This window comes from Hyla sarda, unplaced genomic scaffold (genome assembly GCF_029499605.1).
Source record: "Hyla sarda isolate aHylSar1 unplaced genomic scaffold, aHylSar1.hap1 scaffold_81, whole genome shotgun sequence".
Classification (NCBI taxonomy): Eukaryota; Metazoa; Chordata; class Amphibia; order Anura; family Hylidae; genus Hyla; species Hyla sarda.
The window spans coordinates 337,904-355,055 of record NW_026610836.1 but is presented as its reverse complement, the minus strand read 5'-3'; the positions used below and the strand labels follow the sequence as shown (position 1 = coordinate 355,055).

Here is a 17,152-nt window from a genome sequence, read left to right as displayed (position 1 = left end):
GGATCCTCTGTGTCAGTGGGGTGATGACGTGGGCCGTACCAGGGGAACGGAGTCTAAGGGGTTACTGGTATTCACCAGAGCCCACCGCAAAGCGGGAAGGACTTGCTGTGGCAGGTAACCCCCAGGTCGTACCACCCGATAGCGACTCAACCCCGACTGACTGCTGAAATAGGCGCGGTACAAGGGATTAGGCAAGAGCAAGGTCGGACGTAGCAGAAGGTCAGGGCAGGCAGCAAGGATCGTAGTCAGGGGCAACGGCAGGAGGTCTGGAACACTGGCTTGGGACATACAAGGAACGCTTTCACTGGCACAATGGCAACAAGATCCGGCAATACAGGGAAGGGGAAGTGAGGTAATATAGACCAGTGCACAGGTGAAATTACTCATTTGGACCAGGCGCCAATCGGCGGCGCACTGGCCCTTTAAATCGCAGAGAGACGGCGCGCACGCCCTAGGGAGTGGGGCCGCGCGCGCCGGGACAGGACAGACGGAGGACAGGTCTGGTAAGCAGGCTGGGATGCGTACCGCGAGCGGGCGCGTCCCGCATCGCGGATCGCATCCCTGCTGGAGACACAATTGCAGCGCTCCCGGTCAGCGGGGCGCTGTGAGCAGGTAAACACTGCGAGCGCTCCGGGGAGGAGCGGGGACCCGGAGCGCTCGACGTAACATCTATATTGCTCACTGTACCTTTATATAAGAACACAGTATTACCCATGTACTATCCTGTGTATTACTTTGATACAGTTTGTTGTACCTTTATATAAAAGCACAGTATTACAATATTACCCATGTACTATCCTGTGTATTACCTTATACAGCTCATTGTACCTTCATTTAAGAGCACAGTATTACCGCTATAAGGCTCACTGTACCTTTACATAAGAGCACAGTATTACCCGTGTACTATCCTGTGTATAACCTCTATATGGCTCATTATACCTTTATATAAGTACTAGCTGAGTACTCTGCGTTGCCCGGTTTTTCCTACCTAAACCTTGTGGGGGAGAAGTACTTGTCCTCATATCCGGACCTCATATCCCATCCTCATATCCCCACCTCATATCCTGTCCTCATATATCCCGCCCTCATATCCCGTCCTCATATCCCCACCTCATATCCCGCCCTCATATCCCGTCCTCATATCCCGTCCTCATATCCCGTCCTCATATCCCGTCCTCATATCCCAACCTCATATCCTGTCCTCATATCCCGCCCTCATATCCCGTCCTCGTATCCTGACCTCCTATCCCGACTTCACATCTCGTCCTCTTATTCCGTCCTCATATCCCATCCTTATATCTCATCCTCATATCCCGTCCTCAGGTTTGGCTTAGTTGTGATGAAGAGATTGTAGGCCGAAGAAGGAGGCATGGTTTTGTGGAAGTGGGTGTGACTTGTGATGGTGTGTGGCATGCGGGAGGGGTGTGGCCGGACTGATGCACTCACCAGGAGATGCAGAGCAGAGCTTGGAGTAAGGTACTGGAAGACCTATATACTTGCATGGGACTTAAGACAAAAACTCTATCCTTCATGTAAGGGGGTAGGTTAGGATAAATTTAAAGGAAATCTGTCACCTGTCGTTAATTGATCTTCTCCGGTTTCAGCTCCAGGCCCGGCTTGGAGCACGGGCAGATCTTAGTGATGTCACTGCTGCTGTTCTCTCACAGCGGGACCCAGCAGAGAGCAGCAGTGGTGGCGTCACTAAGCTCCGCCCGTGCTCCAAGCCGGGCCCCAAGCTGAAGAAACCGGAGAAGATTACAGAAGAACGACTGCATGGACTGGGACAAGGTAAGTACTGTTGTCATCAGTGTCACCTGCACTACCTGCCTGTAGCGATAGGTTAGTGCATGTGACACTGGTGACTGATTTCCTTTAACTATTATAAATTTTTATTTGACATATAAGTAACATGTGACCAAGTATTATCAAAATATCTCCAGCCATTTGGAAGTTATGCAGTAACATATATTTCCCATAGACTTGCTTGGGACTTTAAACAAAAACCCTGACCCTCGCAAATGGGGGTGAGTAAGGGTTAATTTATCTATCCTATGTTTGTAGTTGACATATAAGTAACATGTGACCAAGTTTTACCAAAATATGTTCCAGCATCTCTTCCAAACAATTGAAGATAAGCACACATAAACATACATATATACATACATACATACATACACACACATTCATACATATATATATATATACACAAACACATACATACTGTGACAGTGTGGCAAGGAAAGGGTGTATTTCCCTAGCTAACCCTGGAGAAACCTCCAGCTGTGGCCTAATTAATGAGGTAGCAGAGAGGGGAAGTGTGTTTATAAGGAAGTCAGACAGAATAGTCTGGGCTTTCCCTAGAAGACAGCAAGGTGGCTGTAGGGAGAGGCAGGGGTCCTGGTGAGGAACACACGGACCGAGCTGTGAGTGGCCCCAAAGAGTGGTGCGGATGAGACACACAGCAAGAGGTTGCAAACGCTGTGCGTGAACAGTGAGTAGAAGGCTGCAGGAGGCATAAGTTTAACTGGCCGGGAAAAGCCCACCAGTTGATAGTCAGGGCATGCTGGATTGTTTAGTTAGTGACTTGATGGTCTAAGGTTTTGTTTGTTCCTGTTTTATTTATCCTGCAACCTATCTAATAAAGCTGGCAAGGAGCCAGACTTGCATAAAGTACTGTTGTTTGCCGGTTTATTGTGATTGAAGCGGAAACGTGTCCTGTGGCGGTGTCAAGAACGATCCCAGAGCTATCCCCAGGGAGAAATCCTTACATTACATACACACATACACACATACACACACACATTGAGTTTTATACAGAAGTATTACCAATGTTCCCTGCAGTTCTCAGAGATCTGAGCTCTACATGGAGATGTCAGAAACACATTAATAATTGATGAACATTTCTCCAGAAATAGCAGCATATGAGAGCAGCGCTGGCAGCGTCTCCTCACACCAGACAGGAGGTTGCTGGGATCAGTGTGGGGGCGGCCGAAGATAAAGGAGAACATTCAGAGATGCAGCCCCAGGACCAAATTAGATGATTTTGCCATTACTGACTGAACCGACCCAATAGAAAATCCTTAATAGGGTACTCTGCTGGAAAATATATATATTTTTTTTTAATCAATTGGTGCTAGAGAGTTAAATTGATTTGTAAATTACTTCTATTTAAAAATCTTAATCCTTCCAATACGTGTCAGCTGCTTTATGCTCCAAAGGAAGTTGTGTAGTTCTCTTCAGTCTGACCACAGTGCTCTCTGCTGACACTCTTTTTTATTATAAAAGTACAAAACTTTACAAAAACAAAACAAGTTCATTTCACTGTAACAAAATTAACAAAACTGAACATAAAAACAAACTATCCGTCTCAAAATAACAACTTAAACCTTCCTAACCGGCCAGCCCAGATAAACCAAAAATAAATGAATAAATAAATCATTACCTACTATAGTCCAACACACACACACACACCTAATGAACATAAATAAAGCTTTCCTCACTGGGATCAAAAACTAAAAATATCCAAACTAGGAAACATAACCACACTGCCCCCCCCCCCCCCCCAATAACAAAACAAAAATATGGCTAGCTGCCGTAAAAAAAATAATCCAACTTGGATAACAAAATATATATATTTCTATACATACATACACATGTACACACACATACATATATACATCCACACTTTTTTTTTTCCTTTTCTATATACACACATATATATATATATACACATGTACATACATATACACTTTTTTTTTTTTTTTTTTTTTTTTTTTTTATCCTCCCCCTACACACACACATATACCCACAAACAAAAACTAATCCACACTGGGACATAAACGCAAACGCAAACATATATATAGTGATATAGTATAGTAATTCTATGCTATAATAACTGAAAACTGGTCCGACTGCCTTTCTCTCATATTAATTATGACATCATACAAATAATTAATAAAAAAATAAATGTAAATAAATAAAATACAATTTATACATAAAACCATACAGAATATACATAACAAACAACTCAATAAGACAGAAAAACAACCTATACTAAACTATCCCATCACCCACCACCCCCTCTGGACATGGGTCAGAGTCCATAGGTCACAGTTTTTAATCCACAACTGACCCATACCAGACCCCCAAAATAGTACCCACTGCAACAGTCCAGTCCTGGGTACACACCACCACCACCCCCCCCCCCCCCAAAAAAAAACCCCACCCAACCTAAAATACACCCCTACCCACTTAGTGTAAACAGAACAATATATACAAAACAATATATACATACTCTACAACAAAGCAATATTAACAGTACAATACACCAAAACCACAAGGCCCAAGTTTGGTTGCCTGCAAGCCCTTTACAATCCATCCATAGAAAACAAAACAAAAGGCTAAGGTGACATGCATAGCCCCCCACCAGGAAGAAGGATGGCAATCCTGATTAAATTAAATTTAAATTCCTCTATCTATCAACCTCTAACCCTATCACTATCCCTTCATGAAACTGACCCTATACTCACCCTAAGATATATACACTATCCCTGGCCAAAATAAGGTACTTCACCTTAAGGGCCTAGTACCTAGGGCACATCAAAAGAAAAACCTCTCCATAGGAGAGAAGCCCTACTGGTACCAAGACTGCCATACTCCAAAGACCTGATCTTCCCGAGGTCACCGGTGATATTCCTACAGCCCTCCACCTCGGAGAGGATTTTCTGTTGGGTCGACACTAAACACCGTGCACTCCACGTGTGGTACCTAACCACTAAACTAACTAAGAATAAAGTGCCCCGGTCTCGGCCACCCAGGGACCTGAATGCCCCATAAGCCCACTCCGGATAGGCAAGGCCGGCAAGTTGACTCCAGCCGATGGAAGCGCCCACCCGGTTGTAAACCCCTATATTAAAGGGACAATGAAGCAGGAAGTGGTCCATGCTTTCCAGCGTGTCCCCGCACTCTTCTCGGGGACATCCCCGGTCATCAGAGTTCCTACACTTCAGGTTTTCCCTTACATATAGCTTCCCCTGAAAGCAGCGCCAGGCCAAGTCCCAAAACTTCTGGGGGATCCTTTTCATGTTCAAAAGATACAACCCCACCCTCAGATCCCGACCTGGGCAGTCCCTGAGCGCCAGATGCTTCTGGAAGTGGGTCATCAGAACCCGTTTGTCAAGGAACTGCCTTGACTGGGTCCTGATCTCCCACACTCCCAGACCCCACCGACGTATCGCCTTCAGAGTCGGGGTAGCGTAAGCCGGAAGATATCCATGGGGCGTACGGAGGTCCTTCACTCGCCCTCCTCTCTCCCATTCCTGGAAGAAAGGCCAAAACCATTCCCTGCAGAAGAGTACCCACGGAGAAGCCCTCTCTGACCAGAGGTTTGCGATGTTGGCTTTCAAGAAGGTGTTCGTAAAGAACACCACAGGGTTTACCATAGATAAACCCCCTAGTCTCCTCGTGCGGTACGTAACCTCCCTCTTGACTAGGTTCATCCTGTTCCCCCATAACAGTTGGAAAAACAGGCTGTAGATCCTAGTGTAGTAAGCCTCTAGCAAGATACATACGCTGCCCAGATAGATAAACAAGGGGAGCAGGTACGATTTGATCAGGTGTACCCTTTCCCTGAGGGTCATAGACCAACCCTTCCACTGGTCCACCTTCTGAGCGGCATCCTGGAGCTTACCATCCCAGTTTTTGGTGGGATAATCACCCTGGCCGAATGTGATGCCTAAGACTTTTGCTGATTCTTGGGGCCCTGGGAAGGTGTCCGGGAGATCAAACGTGGGATCCCCCCCGGGATCCCCCCCTCCCAGCCAGAGACTCTCACACTTATCCCGGTTGATCTTAGACCCGGATGCCTCCGAGTAGCGGTCCACCTCCGACATCACCACATCGACCTCCTCTCTCGAGGAGACGAAAATAGTGACACCGTCAGCGTACGCCACCACTCTCTGGGTGACAGCCGGCTCCGCCAGACTCATCCCGACTCCCGCCAACGGCCCACAATCTACCCTCCGGACGAAGGGATCGATTGCGAACACGTATAAAAGCGGGCTCAAAGGACAACCCTGACGGACTCCGGATCCCACCTCAAAAGAGCGGCCAGACCACCTGTTCACCAGCGGGAAACTCTCTGCCCCTGCATACAAGATCTTAAGCCAATTAACAAAAGTAGATGGTAAGCCATATCTCAGTAGGACGGACCAGAGGTACTCGTGGTTCACCCGATCAAATGCTTTGGCCTGATCCAAGGACAGCAAGTACCCCTTCCAAAGACCTTCACTACTCCGCTCCACTGCCTCCCTGACACTAAGGACAGCACTTACGGTGCTTCGGCCTGGAACATAGCAGTGCTGAGCACCCGAAAGGAGCCGGGGTGCAAACTTCACCAGCCGATTAAACACTATCTTAGCCAGAAGCTTTCTGTCTGTATTGAGAAGAGCTATGGGCCTCCAATTCTCAATACGGCTAGGATCTTTACCCTTTGACAGAAGAATCAGGGCTAACCCCCTCATTGACTTCGGCAGAGTGCCCGAGGAGAAACACTCATTGAATACCTCAGTCAAGAGGGGAGCTAAAGACTCCTTAAAGGTCCTGTACCACTCGGATGTTAAGCCATCCGGACCTGGCGACTTCTTAGGGGCGAGCCCCTCGATCGCCAGTCTCACTTCCTCTTCCCTGATTTCTTCTGCCAAAACATCAAGAGAGGGGTCTACCCCTGGCTCAGGAATGGTTTCAGTCAGGAAAACCGACATCCTGTCTCGATCTAGATCCTTCCTCCCCAAGAGGTGTGAGTAGAAGGATCTGACGACCTCCAAGATCCCTGATCTGGACCGATTCAGAGATCCTGTACTATCAATCAGTCCTGAAATGACTTTACTACTCACTGACATCTTACAGTTTCTGTAAGGGTCGGGCGAGCGGTACTTCCCGAAATCCCTCTCAAAAACCAAAGATGTGTGCCTATCGTACTGACACCCCATCAGCAAGGATTTCACTCTGGAGATATCCTCCCGGCTACCTCCAGTCGAGACAAGGAGCTCGAGTTTCCTCCTCAGACCCTGATACAGGCGGTACCTGTTCAGGGACCTGAGGCTCTAGAGCTGGCGGAAGAACCCCGCAACCCGCTTCTTGAATATCTCCCACCACTCTGACTTACTACTACATAGGTCCAGTAAAGGTACCTGACTCTGAAGAAAATCCTCAAAGGACTGTCTTATCTCCGCTTCCTCCAGGAGGGACGAATTCAGCTTCCAATAACCTTTTCCCATCCGGGAGGTCTCTGAAACATTCAGGGAAAACAAAATCATACAGTGATTGGATAACTCCACCTCAACCACGGACACTGCGGAAGAGGCGGCTTCCTCCTTTAAATAAAACCTATCTATCCTAGACCTGCGACTACCTTGATGATAGGTGAAACCCGCGTGACCCGAGGGGCTCCGGATGTGGGCGTCCTCTAGGCGAACTTCTCTAGTTATGCTAATCAGTGCCACACTATCACAAGTCAGCGGACCATTGGAGCCTCTCCGATCTTGGGACCTCGTGACATTATTGAAGTCCCCTCCAAAGATCACTTGCCGACTTGTAAAAAGAAAGGGCTTAATCCTCATAAAGAGATCTTTACGGCCCCGCTTAGTTTGCGGGGCGTAGATGTTAATGAGCCGAAGCTCTTGTCCCTTCATGAAGACATCTAAGATCAGGCACCTCCCCATTTCTAATTCAATAACCCGTTGGCATTCAACAGGAGCGGTAAAAAGGACCGCCACCCCACTATACGGCTCAGCCGCAAGAGACCAGTGGGAGGGACCGCGCCTCCACTCTCTTCTGGCTTTTACCAGAGAGGCTAGATCTGACAACCTGGTCTCCTGTAAAAAGAAAATGTCGGCTTCAACACGGGTGAGAAAATCAAAGGCTGCGAATCTAGCCATATCTGACTTTATGCTGGCACAGTTAATAGATGCCAGCGTCAATGGGGTGAGTGCCGCCATACAGGGTGATTAAATTAGACGGCCACACCCTTTACTTTTTCTTTCCCTTCTTTTTAGCCCCCTCATCCCCCGAAGAAGATGAGAGGGCAGGACCACTCTTAGTTCTTTTTTTTATTCAGTTTGGTCCATTTGATCCCCGTCTATGTCTGGCCCCGGTCTAGCCCTGCCCTCCCAGGAAAGGAGCCTTAATAGGACAGGGCCCAGTTCCCCCCAGAGGCTCCTTCTCCCTAGGCACCCCGCCCTCACCTTCCCCCTCCAAGGAGGGGGAGGAGATGGTATCGAGGATGAGGTACCGGTTTGACAGGTCAATCAGAGGGGGGGCAATCAGGCTTCCGTTTTGGACCTGGCCCGTAGTAAAGGGAACAGAGGGCTCTGACCTCTTCTTTCTCCCTTTCCTTTTGCCCTTGTCTTTCTTTTTAGGCCTCTCTCCCCTCTCCTCATCCACACTTTCATAGTGGGAGGAATCGGAAGTGTCGGCCATATTGCCCTCCTCTTTGAGCAGCCTCCTGACCTCCTCATCCAGCACGTCCTCCTCCAGGGCTTCAGTGGTTACAGGGCCAGCTTCAGGAGCAGGGGCCGGAGCTACCCCCGCCACCTGGGCACTCTCCAGCTCCCTACTCCTCCTCCGATTTTCCTCCCGCCTTAGTTTGGCGGGGCCCTTTTTCCTCCTCACTAGCCTTGTTGCGCCCCCATCCCTGCCCGTGCCCTCCCCAGCTGAGGCAACATCACAGCTCTCCTCAGCCGGAGCGGCCGCTGCACGGGCGAAGGCGCTAGGACAACGGCTGAAAAGGTGTCCGAGGACACCACACAGGTGGCACCGGATCTGCCTACAGGATGCGGCCAGATGACCCACCCCACCACACAAAGCGCAGACCTGCACAGTACAGGCTGCGCTAAAGTGGGTGGGGCTGCCACACCTGTGACAGACCTTAGGCTGCCCCTGGTAGAAGACCTGGATCCTATCACGTCCAAGGAAGGCGGCTGACGGAATGTGGGCAACCGCACTCCCTGAACGCCTGAGTTTGACGGAAAACGTCCAGGCCCTGGACCAGATCCCGTGCTCATCAAAGTTTTTCTTGGGCATGTCCGTCACATCCCCATACCGACCAAGCCAGGTTATGATGTCATAACAAGAAAGCGACTCGTTACGGGTCAAAACGGTCACTTTCTTGACAGAGTACTGACGGGAAATCGCCTTTACGGTGAAATCCCGCCAGCCGGGCTCGTTCTTCGCCACTTCGTAGTTCGACCAGAAGAGTTCAAGACCCTCCGGCCGAACGAAACTGACGTCAAACTCAGACGAACCATAGGGGTGAATCAGGGCAAAGATGGCGCTCGCCCTGAATTCCATCTGAAGGAGGAGCTCAACCACTTTTGCGCGAGGTGGGCACGCATCCTCGCCCCTCCAAATCAGACGGACCACATTCCTACGGTTATTGTCCTGCCCGGATGTCGGGAGGGACCAGACCACCTCCCCATTCCTCTCTCGAAAAGCCCCCAAACCGTGCCTCTCTATCCAGAAAGACAGGTCGACCTCACCCCTTCCCTCTACCTGGATCGACCTGTCACCCCTGCGTAGAGCCTCCAGGAGGCGCTGTTGCAAGAGGCCTCCAGAGCCGGACGGAGACGGGGACCCCCCTGAACCCCCGGCAGCGACATTGGCATAGCTCCTAGGAGCAGTCACTACCGGGGGGGGGGGGGGGCAGCCGGACCAGACCCAGAACCACTAATAACACCATTCACACCACTCCTCTCATCATCTTTCTTCCCATTCATACCACTACTACTCCCACCATCATTCACTCCACTGACTCTCCCACATACACTCCTCTCATCCACAACACTTCCACACTCAGCATTCTCACATCCAGCACTCTTATCCTGACTAACATTTTCTGGGCTGGCTGGGACTTGTAGTGTTGCAGGTTTTATTACACTCTTTTTTTCTGGCTTAGCTGCCGGGGTCGATGCTGATAGTTCCTGCTCCATAGCTGAAGTCACTTCCGGAGTCTGGGGCTGCCCCTCCGGGCGCACCCCAGCTCCTCCCACAGTGCCAGCACCTACTTTTCCCGACCGCACGGGTTCTGTGGATGATGCCGGCGCCCGGACACTCCCCCCCCTCACAGAGGAGTGCCCCGCAGCGCCCACAGAATACACAGTACTCGGAGGACCGCCCCCCGAGCACACAGACCTACCACTCTCCTCCACCGGCACCCGGACACTCCCCCCCCCTCACAGGGGAGTGCCCCGCAGTGCCAGTAATGCCCATAGCACTCGGGGAACCGCCCCCCGAGCACACGGCAGCATAGCTTGCCTCGCCACTGCCCACCATCAGCCCATCCTGCCCCTCGCTACCGGCAAGATGGGTGGGCTTCACATCTATTGCGCCCTCTGCCTTTTCTGACGCCATGCTGTACCCCCCATGCTGGCTCCGTTCCACCACAGAAACGGGGTCTGGCAGTCTGGGGGGCCCAGCAGCCTGAACCAGCTTTGCAGCTGGCCCAGACTGCTGGAAGGGAACAAACACATATTGTACTGTTTCCTGAATCTTTTGTTTCTTAGCTTTTCGCTTCACCACCACATCCTCACACTGATCTTCTCCAAAGGTAAAATTCTGGAGGTGGGCTGGGGACTCCTGCATTATGATCGCCCTCAACAATCCCCCAGCCTCACTTTCCACATCCTCCTCACTATCGCTTGATGGTAGTGCCACCTGTGCTGGCTCAATGTAGCTGTCCTGTGTTTTGGTGTCATAGGGAGTAGCCACAGGAACAGCATCCATCTCCACAACTTGTGCACTTTCTTCCACATTCTCCTCCTCCTTTACAGCTTCACCACCATCCTCACTATCTTCACCGCCACTACTCTCCCCAACATCCACCTCCAACTTACCTGGGGATTTCGTGGCGGCAAACCGGCTGTCGTTCTCAAGCTTTTCCTTAAAGAGACCGCTCCCCTCCAAGATCTCTGCTCTCCTCTCCTCCAGCTGCACAATCTCAGCTTTCAGTGCTGCGATCTTTTTCCTTAACTCTGGCCTGTTCTTTTTTGGTGCAGTGTTCACCAGATTCTGAGCGCCTCGCAGATCTTCTCTGGCCAACTTCAGATCCTTGCCGCACCGATCATACTCAGCAAACCTCGCGGCCAGGCGGGAGCAGTAGTTGGCACTGGACTCCTTGGGCCCTCGCTCTACCCACAACTCCACACTTCTCCTCCTCGCCTTTTGTCCACCAGATCTCTGGCTGGTACCCGTTGCCGGGGGAGCAGAGCCTGCATTGCTGCAGACTCTGCCAGATCTTCTACCCCGGGCCGGAATGGCTGTTGCTGTTTGCTCTCCACCCCCCGCCAGCCTTGAAGAACGGGAGGTGGAGGCCAGGGACGCCCTGCAGGGAGGCTCTCCCGAGGAGGCTGCCGCACTCCTGGGGAGGCTGATGAAACACCTGCTCTGGTTTGCTGGAAGTCTCTGGAGCACACAAAGAGACACACCCGAATGAGCTGCACACCAAACTGCTCAGGACTACAGGAAGTGCTCTCTGCTGACACCTCTGTCCATGTCATGAACTGTCCAGAGCAGGAGAGGTTTGCTATGGGGATTTGCTCCTACTCTGAACAGTTCCTGACATGGACAGAGGTGTCAGCAGAGAGCACTGTAGTCAGACAGAAAATAAATCCCTGTGGAGCATACAGCAGCTGATAAGTACAGGAAGAAATAAGATTTTTAAATAGAAGAAATTTACAAATCTGTTTAACTTTCTGGCACAAGTTGATTTAAAAAAAATAGAGATGAGGACGCCCCAAAGAAATCTGAAGACCAAGATGGGAAACACGGATCAGATGAGGACGCATCAAGGAAATCTGAAGACCAAGATGGAAGACACAGATCAGATGAGGATGCCTCAAAGAAATCTGAAGACCAAAATGGAAGACACGGATCAGATGAGGACGCCTCAAGGAAATCTGAAGACCAAGATGGGAGACACGGATCAGATGAGGACGCCTCTAAGAAATCTGAAGACCAAGATGGGAGACACGGATCAGATGAGGACGCCTCAAGGAAATCTGAAGACCAAGATGGGAGACACGGATCAGATGAGGACGCCTCAAAGAAATCTGAAGACCAAGATGGGAGACACGGATCAGATGAGGACGCCTCAAAGAAATCTGAAGACCAAGATGGAAGACACGGATCAAATGAGGACGCCTCAAAGAAATCTGAAGACCAAGATGGGAGACACGGATCAGATGAGGACGCCTCAATGAAATCTGAAGACCAAGATGGGAGACACGGATCAGATGAGGACGCCTCTAAGAAATCTGAAGACCAAGATGGAAGACACGGATCAGATGAGGACGCCTCAAGGAAATCTGAAGACCAAGATGGGAGACACGGATCAGATGAGGACGCATCAAAGAAATCTGAAGACCAAGATGGGAGACACGGATCAGATGAGGACGCCTCAAAGAAATCTGAAGACCAAGATGGAAGACACGGATCAGATGAGGACGCCTCAAGGAAATCTGAAGACCAAGATGGGAGACACGGATCAGATGAGGACGCCTCTAAGAAATCTGAAGACCAAGATGGGAGACACGGATCAGATGAGGACGCCTCAAGGAAATCTGAAGACCAAGATGGGAGACACGGATCAGATGAGGACGCCTCAAAGAAATCTGAAGACCAAGATGGGAGACACGGATCAGATGAGGACGCCTCAAAGAAATCTGAAGACCAAGATGGGAGACATGGATCAGATGAGGACGCATCAAAGAAATCTGAAGGCCAAAATGGGAGACACAGATCAGATGAGGACGCCTCAAAGAAATCTGAAGACCAAGATGGGAGACACAGATCAGATGAGGACGCATCAAAGAAATCTGAAGACCAAGATGGGAGACATGGATCAGAAGAGGACACCTCAAAGAAATCTGAAGACCAAGATGGGAGACATGGATCAGATGAGGACGCCTCAAAGAAATCTGAAGACCAAGATGGGAGACATGGATCAGAAGAGGACACCTCAAAGAAATCTGAAGACCAAGATGGGAGACACGGATCAGAAGAGGACGCCTTAAAAAATCTTAAATAAACTGATGCCAGAAAGTTAAACAGATTTGTAAATGACTTCTATTAAAAAATCTTTACCCTCCCAGTATTTATTTTTTAGCAGCTGTATGCCACAGAGGAAATTCTTTTCTTTTTGAATTTATTTTTTGTCTTGTCCACAGTGCTCTCTGCTGACACCTCTGTCCGTGTCAGGAACTGTCCAGAGCAGCATAGGTTTGCAATGGGGATTTTCTCCTGCTCTGGATAGTTCCTGATACAGACATCAGGTGTCAGCATAGAGCACTGTCGACAAGATAAAAAAGAAATTCCAAAAGAAAATAATTTCCTCAGTAGCATACAGCTGATAAAAAAGTACTGAGTGGGTAAAGATTTTTCAATAGAAGTCATTTACAAATCTGTTTAACTTTCTGGCACCAGTTGATTTAGAAAAAAAATGTTTTCCACTGGAGTACCCCTTTAAGACCAAGATGGGCAACACGCATCAGATGAGGACGCCTCAAAGAAATCTGAAGACCAAGATGGACCAGGGCACCATTTTTCAGATCCACGGTCTGGCGACAGCTTCTCCTGGGCCAGACACGATGAGCGAATAAACACACCAACGTCAGGTTACAGATAACAGCCTTTACTGAGCTGGTGCAATTGGTAACACATGGACAGCTAGCCTTGGTGTGAGAGTGTAGCGCACCCCTTGGGAGCCCTGTTGCCTTCCTGAGACTTGTGGTGCTTTCTCCAGGCCGGAATTGTAGGCTGTAGATTCTGGTTGCTAGGGTCCTTCCAAGGCACTGTAGACTATTCCTCAGGGGCATGTAATCCTCCTCCAAGTGAACCTTGTAGGATGACCAGTAGAAAGATTAAAGCTGAAGTAGGCCTCTACTCAGAGCACACGACACACAGCACACCTGAGCTTAGCTGCTGCTCAGGAGCCTGAAATTTGACTGACTAACTGCTCCCCTGTACCTCACTATACAGGGGAGACTTTTGGAGTCTCATTGGCTCACATGGGGTTCACTGCTCACATTTTAAAGGCACAGTACACTTATTACAACCTATGTACATATAAATGACAAAATTAATTTATAAAAATATATTACTTGATATTGTATTTATAACATGAACATTATCCCAGTAGAACTGGTGTGGCCCCAGTCCGAGACAGTCCAAAGTAACGGGACAGCCTCCAGTGCTGGGACACCACACTTGTATATCCTAATCTCCTATGCGTCCTCATATCCCAACCTCATGTTCTGTTCTTTTTTCTTGTCTTCATATCCCTTTTACGGCACTAAGTGTTAAGGCTGTTAAGCCTGTATTTGTGGGAGGGGCGAGTGGCCCTATTAAACACAGGCCTAGGAGCTCACTCCCCAGTGTTGTCAGCGCGATGTGCTGTCTGGTGTCGCAGTGCACAGCTCAGCGGTTTGACTCTCAGGCCATGCTCTGAGTAGCCTCACGGATGCAGAGGGTGGGAGTATTGGCCTGGAGTGTTTGTTCACCTGCTTGGGTGGGTGGGTTGCAGGGTTCAATTGGCGGTGGCCGCGTTTGCTCAGGTGCTTTGAGCGTGAGCTGCAGGACAAACCACACAGATTTCCCAGAGTATTGTCACTTTTACAAGTCATTGTTCTTGGTAGACTTATTGAGCCTGTCACTAGGTGGGTCACATCATACATTATGGCTGCATACTTGTGATACCACTGCATTACAAGCTGTTCCTGTCACGCCTTTAGGGCAGCTACACTATATATTTTATACCTGTTATGTCTTTAGGTGGGTTGTGCCTTCATAAGTAAGGTATATGTGAGTGTTATTTTGGATGAAGGGGATTGATATTTCAGGGGTCACAACAATGATTTGGGGTACTTGTGTTAGTGGATACGGGTATGCTTAAATGGGCACTGTCATTAAAAATTTTTTGCTCCTGCACTCCTTATGGTAAATATCTTTCTAATTTACTTTGTTTAAAAAAAAACTCACACCACTAGGTGTTTCCCTACTTGTCCAGAGCACATCCCCCCCCCACCCCCCATCTCTTGCACAGACTTTGGACTCCTGCTGGCCTGGCAGAAGTCCAAAATCAGGAAATGCTGAGTGGTGTGTGTGCAGCCTTAGCCAATCATAGCTCATCTCACACTGAACTGCTCTAGGCTGTGTTTAGCAGAGTAAGGGAGGAAGTTCTCCCCTTTATGGCTTCAGATGATGTCACGCATGCTGGGAAAAGCCCCTTCCCAGTCTCTGAATCTGAATGAGACTGAGCAAAAAAATACAGAGCAATATCAAGGTAGAAAACTAAAAAATAATAAAAATAAAGGCAGAGGGTGGTTTATCATGATACGGGGAGTGGGCTGGGAGGATTATAACATTTAACAAGATCATGAGAGGTACTCTTTAACAGTTCTGTTATGTAATCATTACCTGTCAGATACACAGGTTGAAATCACTGTAAACACGTAACTACTTGTTTTATCAGATGCTTTTGCAGTAGTCAACTTCTTATGTCAGTATTATAGTTGGCAGATTACATGTTATATGTTTGAATTTATTGTACTCACCATGGTACAATGGTTATGTCTTCAGGTGGGATGCATTGCAGGAATTACTATTCTTTCTGACACATCTTCAGGGCAATAACCATACATTATACATATGCAGTTGAATACCTGTCATGTCTTCAGGTGGGATGCACTGCTCACCTATTGTTTCTGACACAAATTCAGAGCAATAACCATAGGTTATGCATATGCAGTTGTAGGCCTGTCATGTCTTCAGGCACTGCTCAGCTATTGTATTGGACAACCTCTCTAGGGCAGTAGCCATACACTATACATATTCAGTTGTATACCTGTCACGTCTTCAGGTGGGATGCACTGCTCAGCTATTGCAATAGCTCCGTCCTCTTTTTTAGGAATGGGTGTACAGCTGAGAGACCGGGAAAAATGGGCATATCCAACACAGAGAAAAATTAGTCGGGAATCAGGCTTCACGCATCTGCAATTTATCATCTCTTATACTTACGGATGATCAAATATCGGTTCTGAGCAAAGGTCTTTCTTTCACCCCGACTCCCAAATATGATGCTTTCGAATGGGTAAAAGACCTAAATCTCTTTGCCCGCAAATTGGCGTTACATAAATTCCACCTCCACCGAGATCAGAACCCTTTGGTTAGGTCCCAGCGGGACGAACAAGTCGTCCGAGATTTGGAATCACTATTGCGGGACAATGAGACAGGAATTAGCACTATTAGTGCCCCATATTCCTCGGTTAAACCCAAATCTAAATTTACTCCTAGTTTTACCCAATATAGTAACATCGAGACATTTGTAAGAATGGCAAGTAATGAACTATCCCAACTCAAACCATCCCGATTCAATAGTGTTAAGAACCTAACAACTAGAGAAATTCAAGCGTTGCGCCAACTAGAGAGTAATGATACAATCACAATCAAGCCCTCCGATAAGGGGGGCAACATTGTAATTATGGACAGAAGTGACTATAAGAATATGGTTCTTAGGTTGCTCAGTGACAGTGAGACTTACATGAAACTAGATGGGAATCCTACTGAACGATTCCTATCTGAACTCCACAATTTACTTCTAGAAGCAAAAGGTCAAGATTTGATTTCAGATGATGAGTTCCGTGTCTGTTATAATGAAAAACCTACTGTGGCAACTATGTATGCTCTACCTAAAATACACAAACTCTGTCGCCCTGTCCCTGGACGTCCAATAGTTTCAGGTAACAACAATCTTACAGAAGGAATTAGTGGGTACATTGATCAATTTTTGGCCCCATTTGTGGCAACTTTGCCATCATTCCTTCGTGATACTAAGGACACTGTCACCAGACTCCAGGAGATTTCTTTTTCACCTGGTACAATGATAGCCAGTTTAGATGTTGAATCACTTTATACTAATATTCAACACGAATTGGGAATAAAAGCTGTCAATCACTTTCTTTGCACCAGAGGTATGCATTACACTGCACATAATCAATTGATTTCTTCACTATTATCCTTTCTACTTACTCACAATTATTTTCTGTTTGATAGACAATTCTATTTTCAGAAGAAAGGCACAGCAATGGGCACGGTGTGTGCA

The 17,152-nt window shown here is 48.3% G+C and overlaps 1 protein-coding gene across 1 annotated transcript in view; it reads left to right on the top strand.

The window, feature by feature from the left end:
* The window catches only part of LOC130347123 (RNA polymerase-associated protein LEO1-like), a 54,635-nt gene extending 41,554 nt beyond the window's left edge, over positions 1-13,081 (top strand). The window contains exon 2 of the mRNA XM_056554609.1: positions 11,776-13,081. Within this exon, the coding sequence (XP_056410584.1) occupies positions 11,776-13,081 (1,306 nt within the window). The remainder of the gene's footprint in view (positions 1-11,775) is intronic.
* Positions 13,082-17,152: the final 4,071 nt, after the last annotated feature.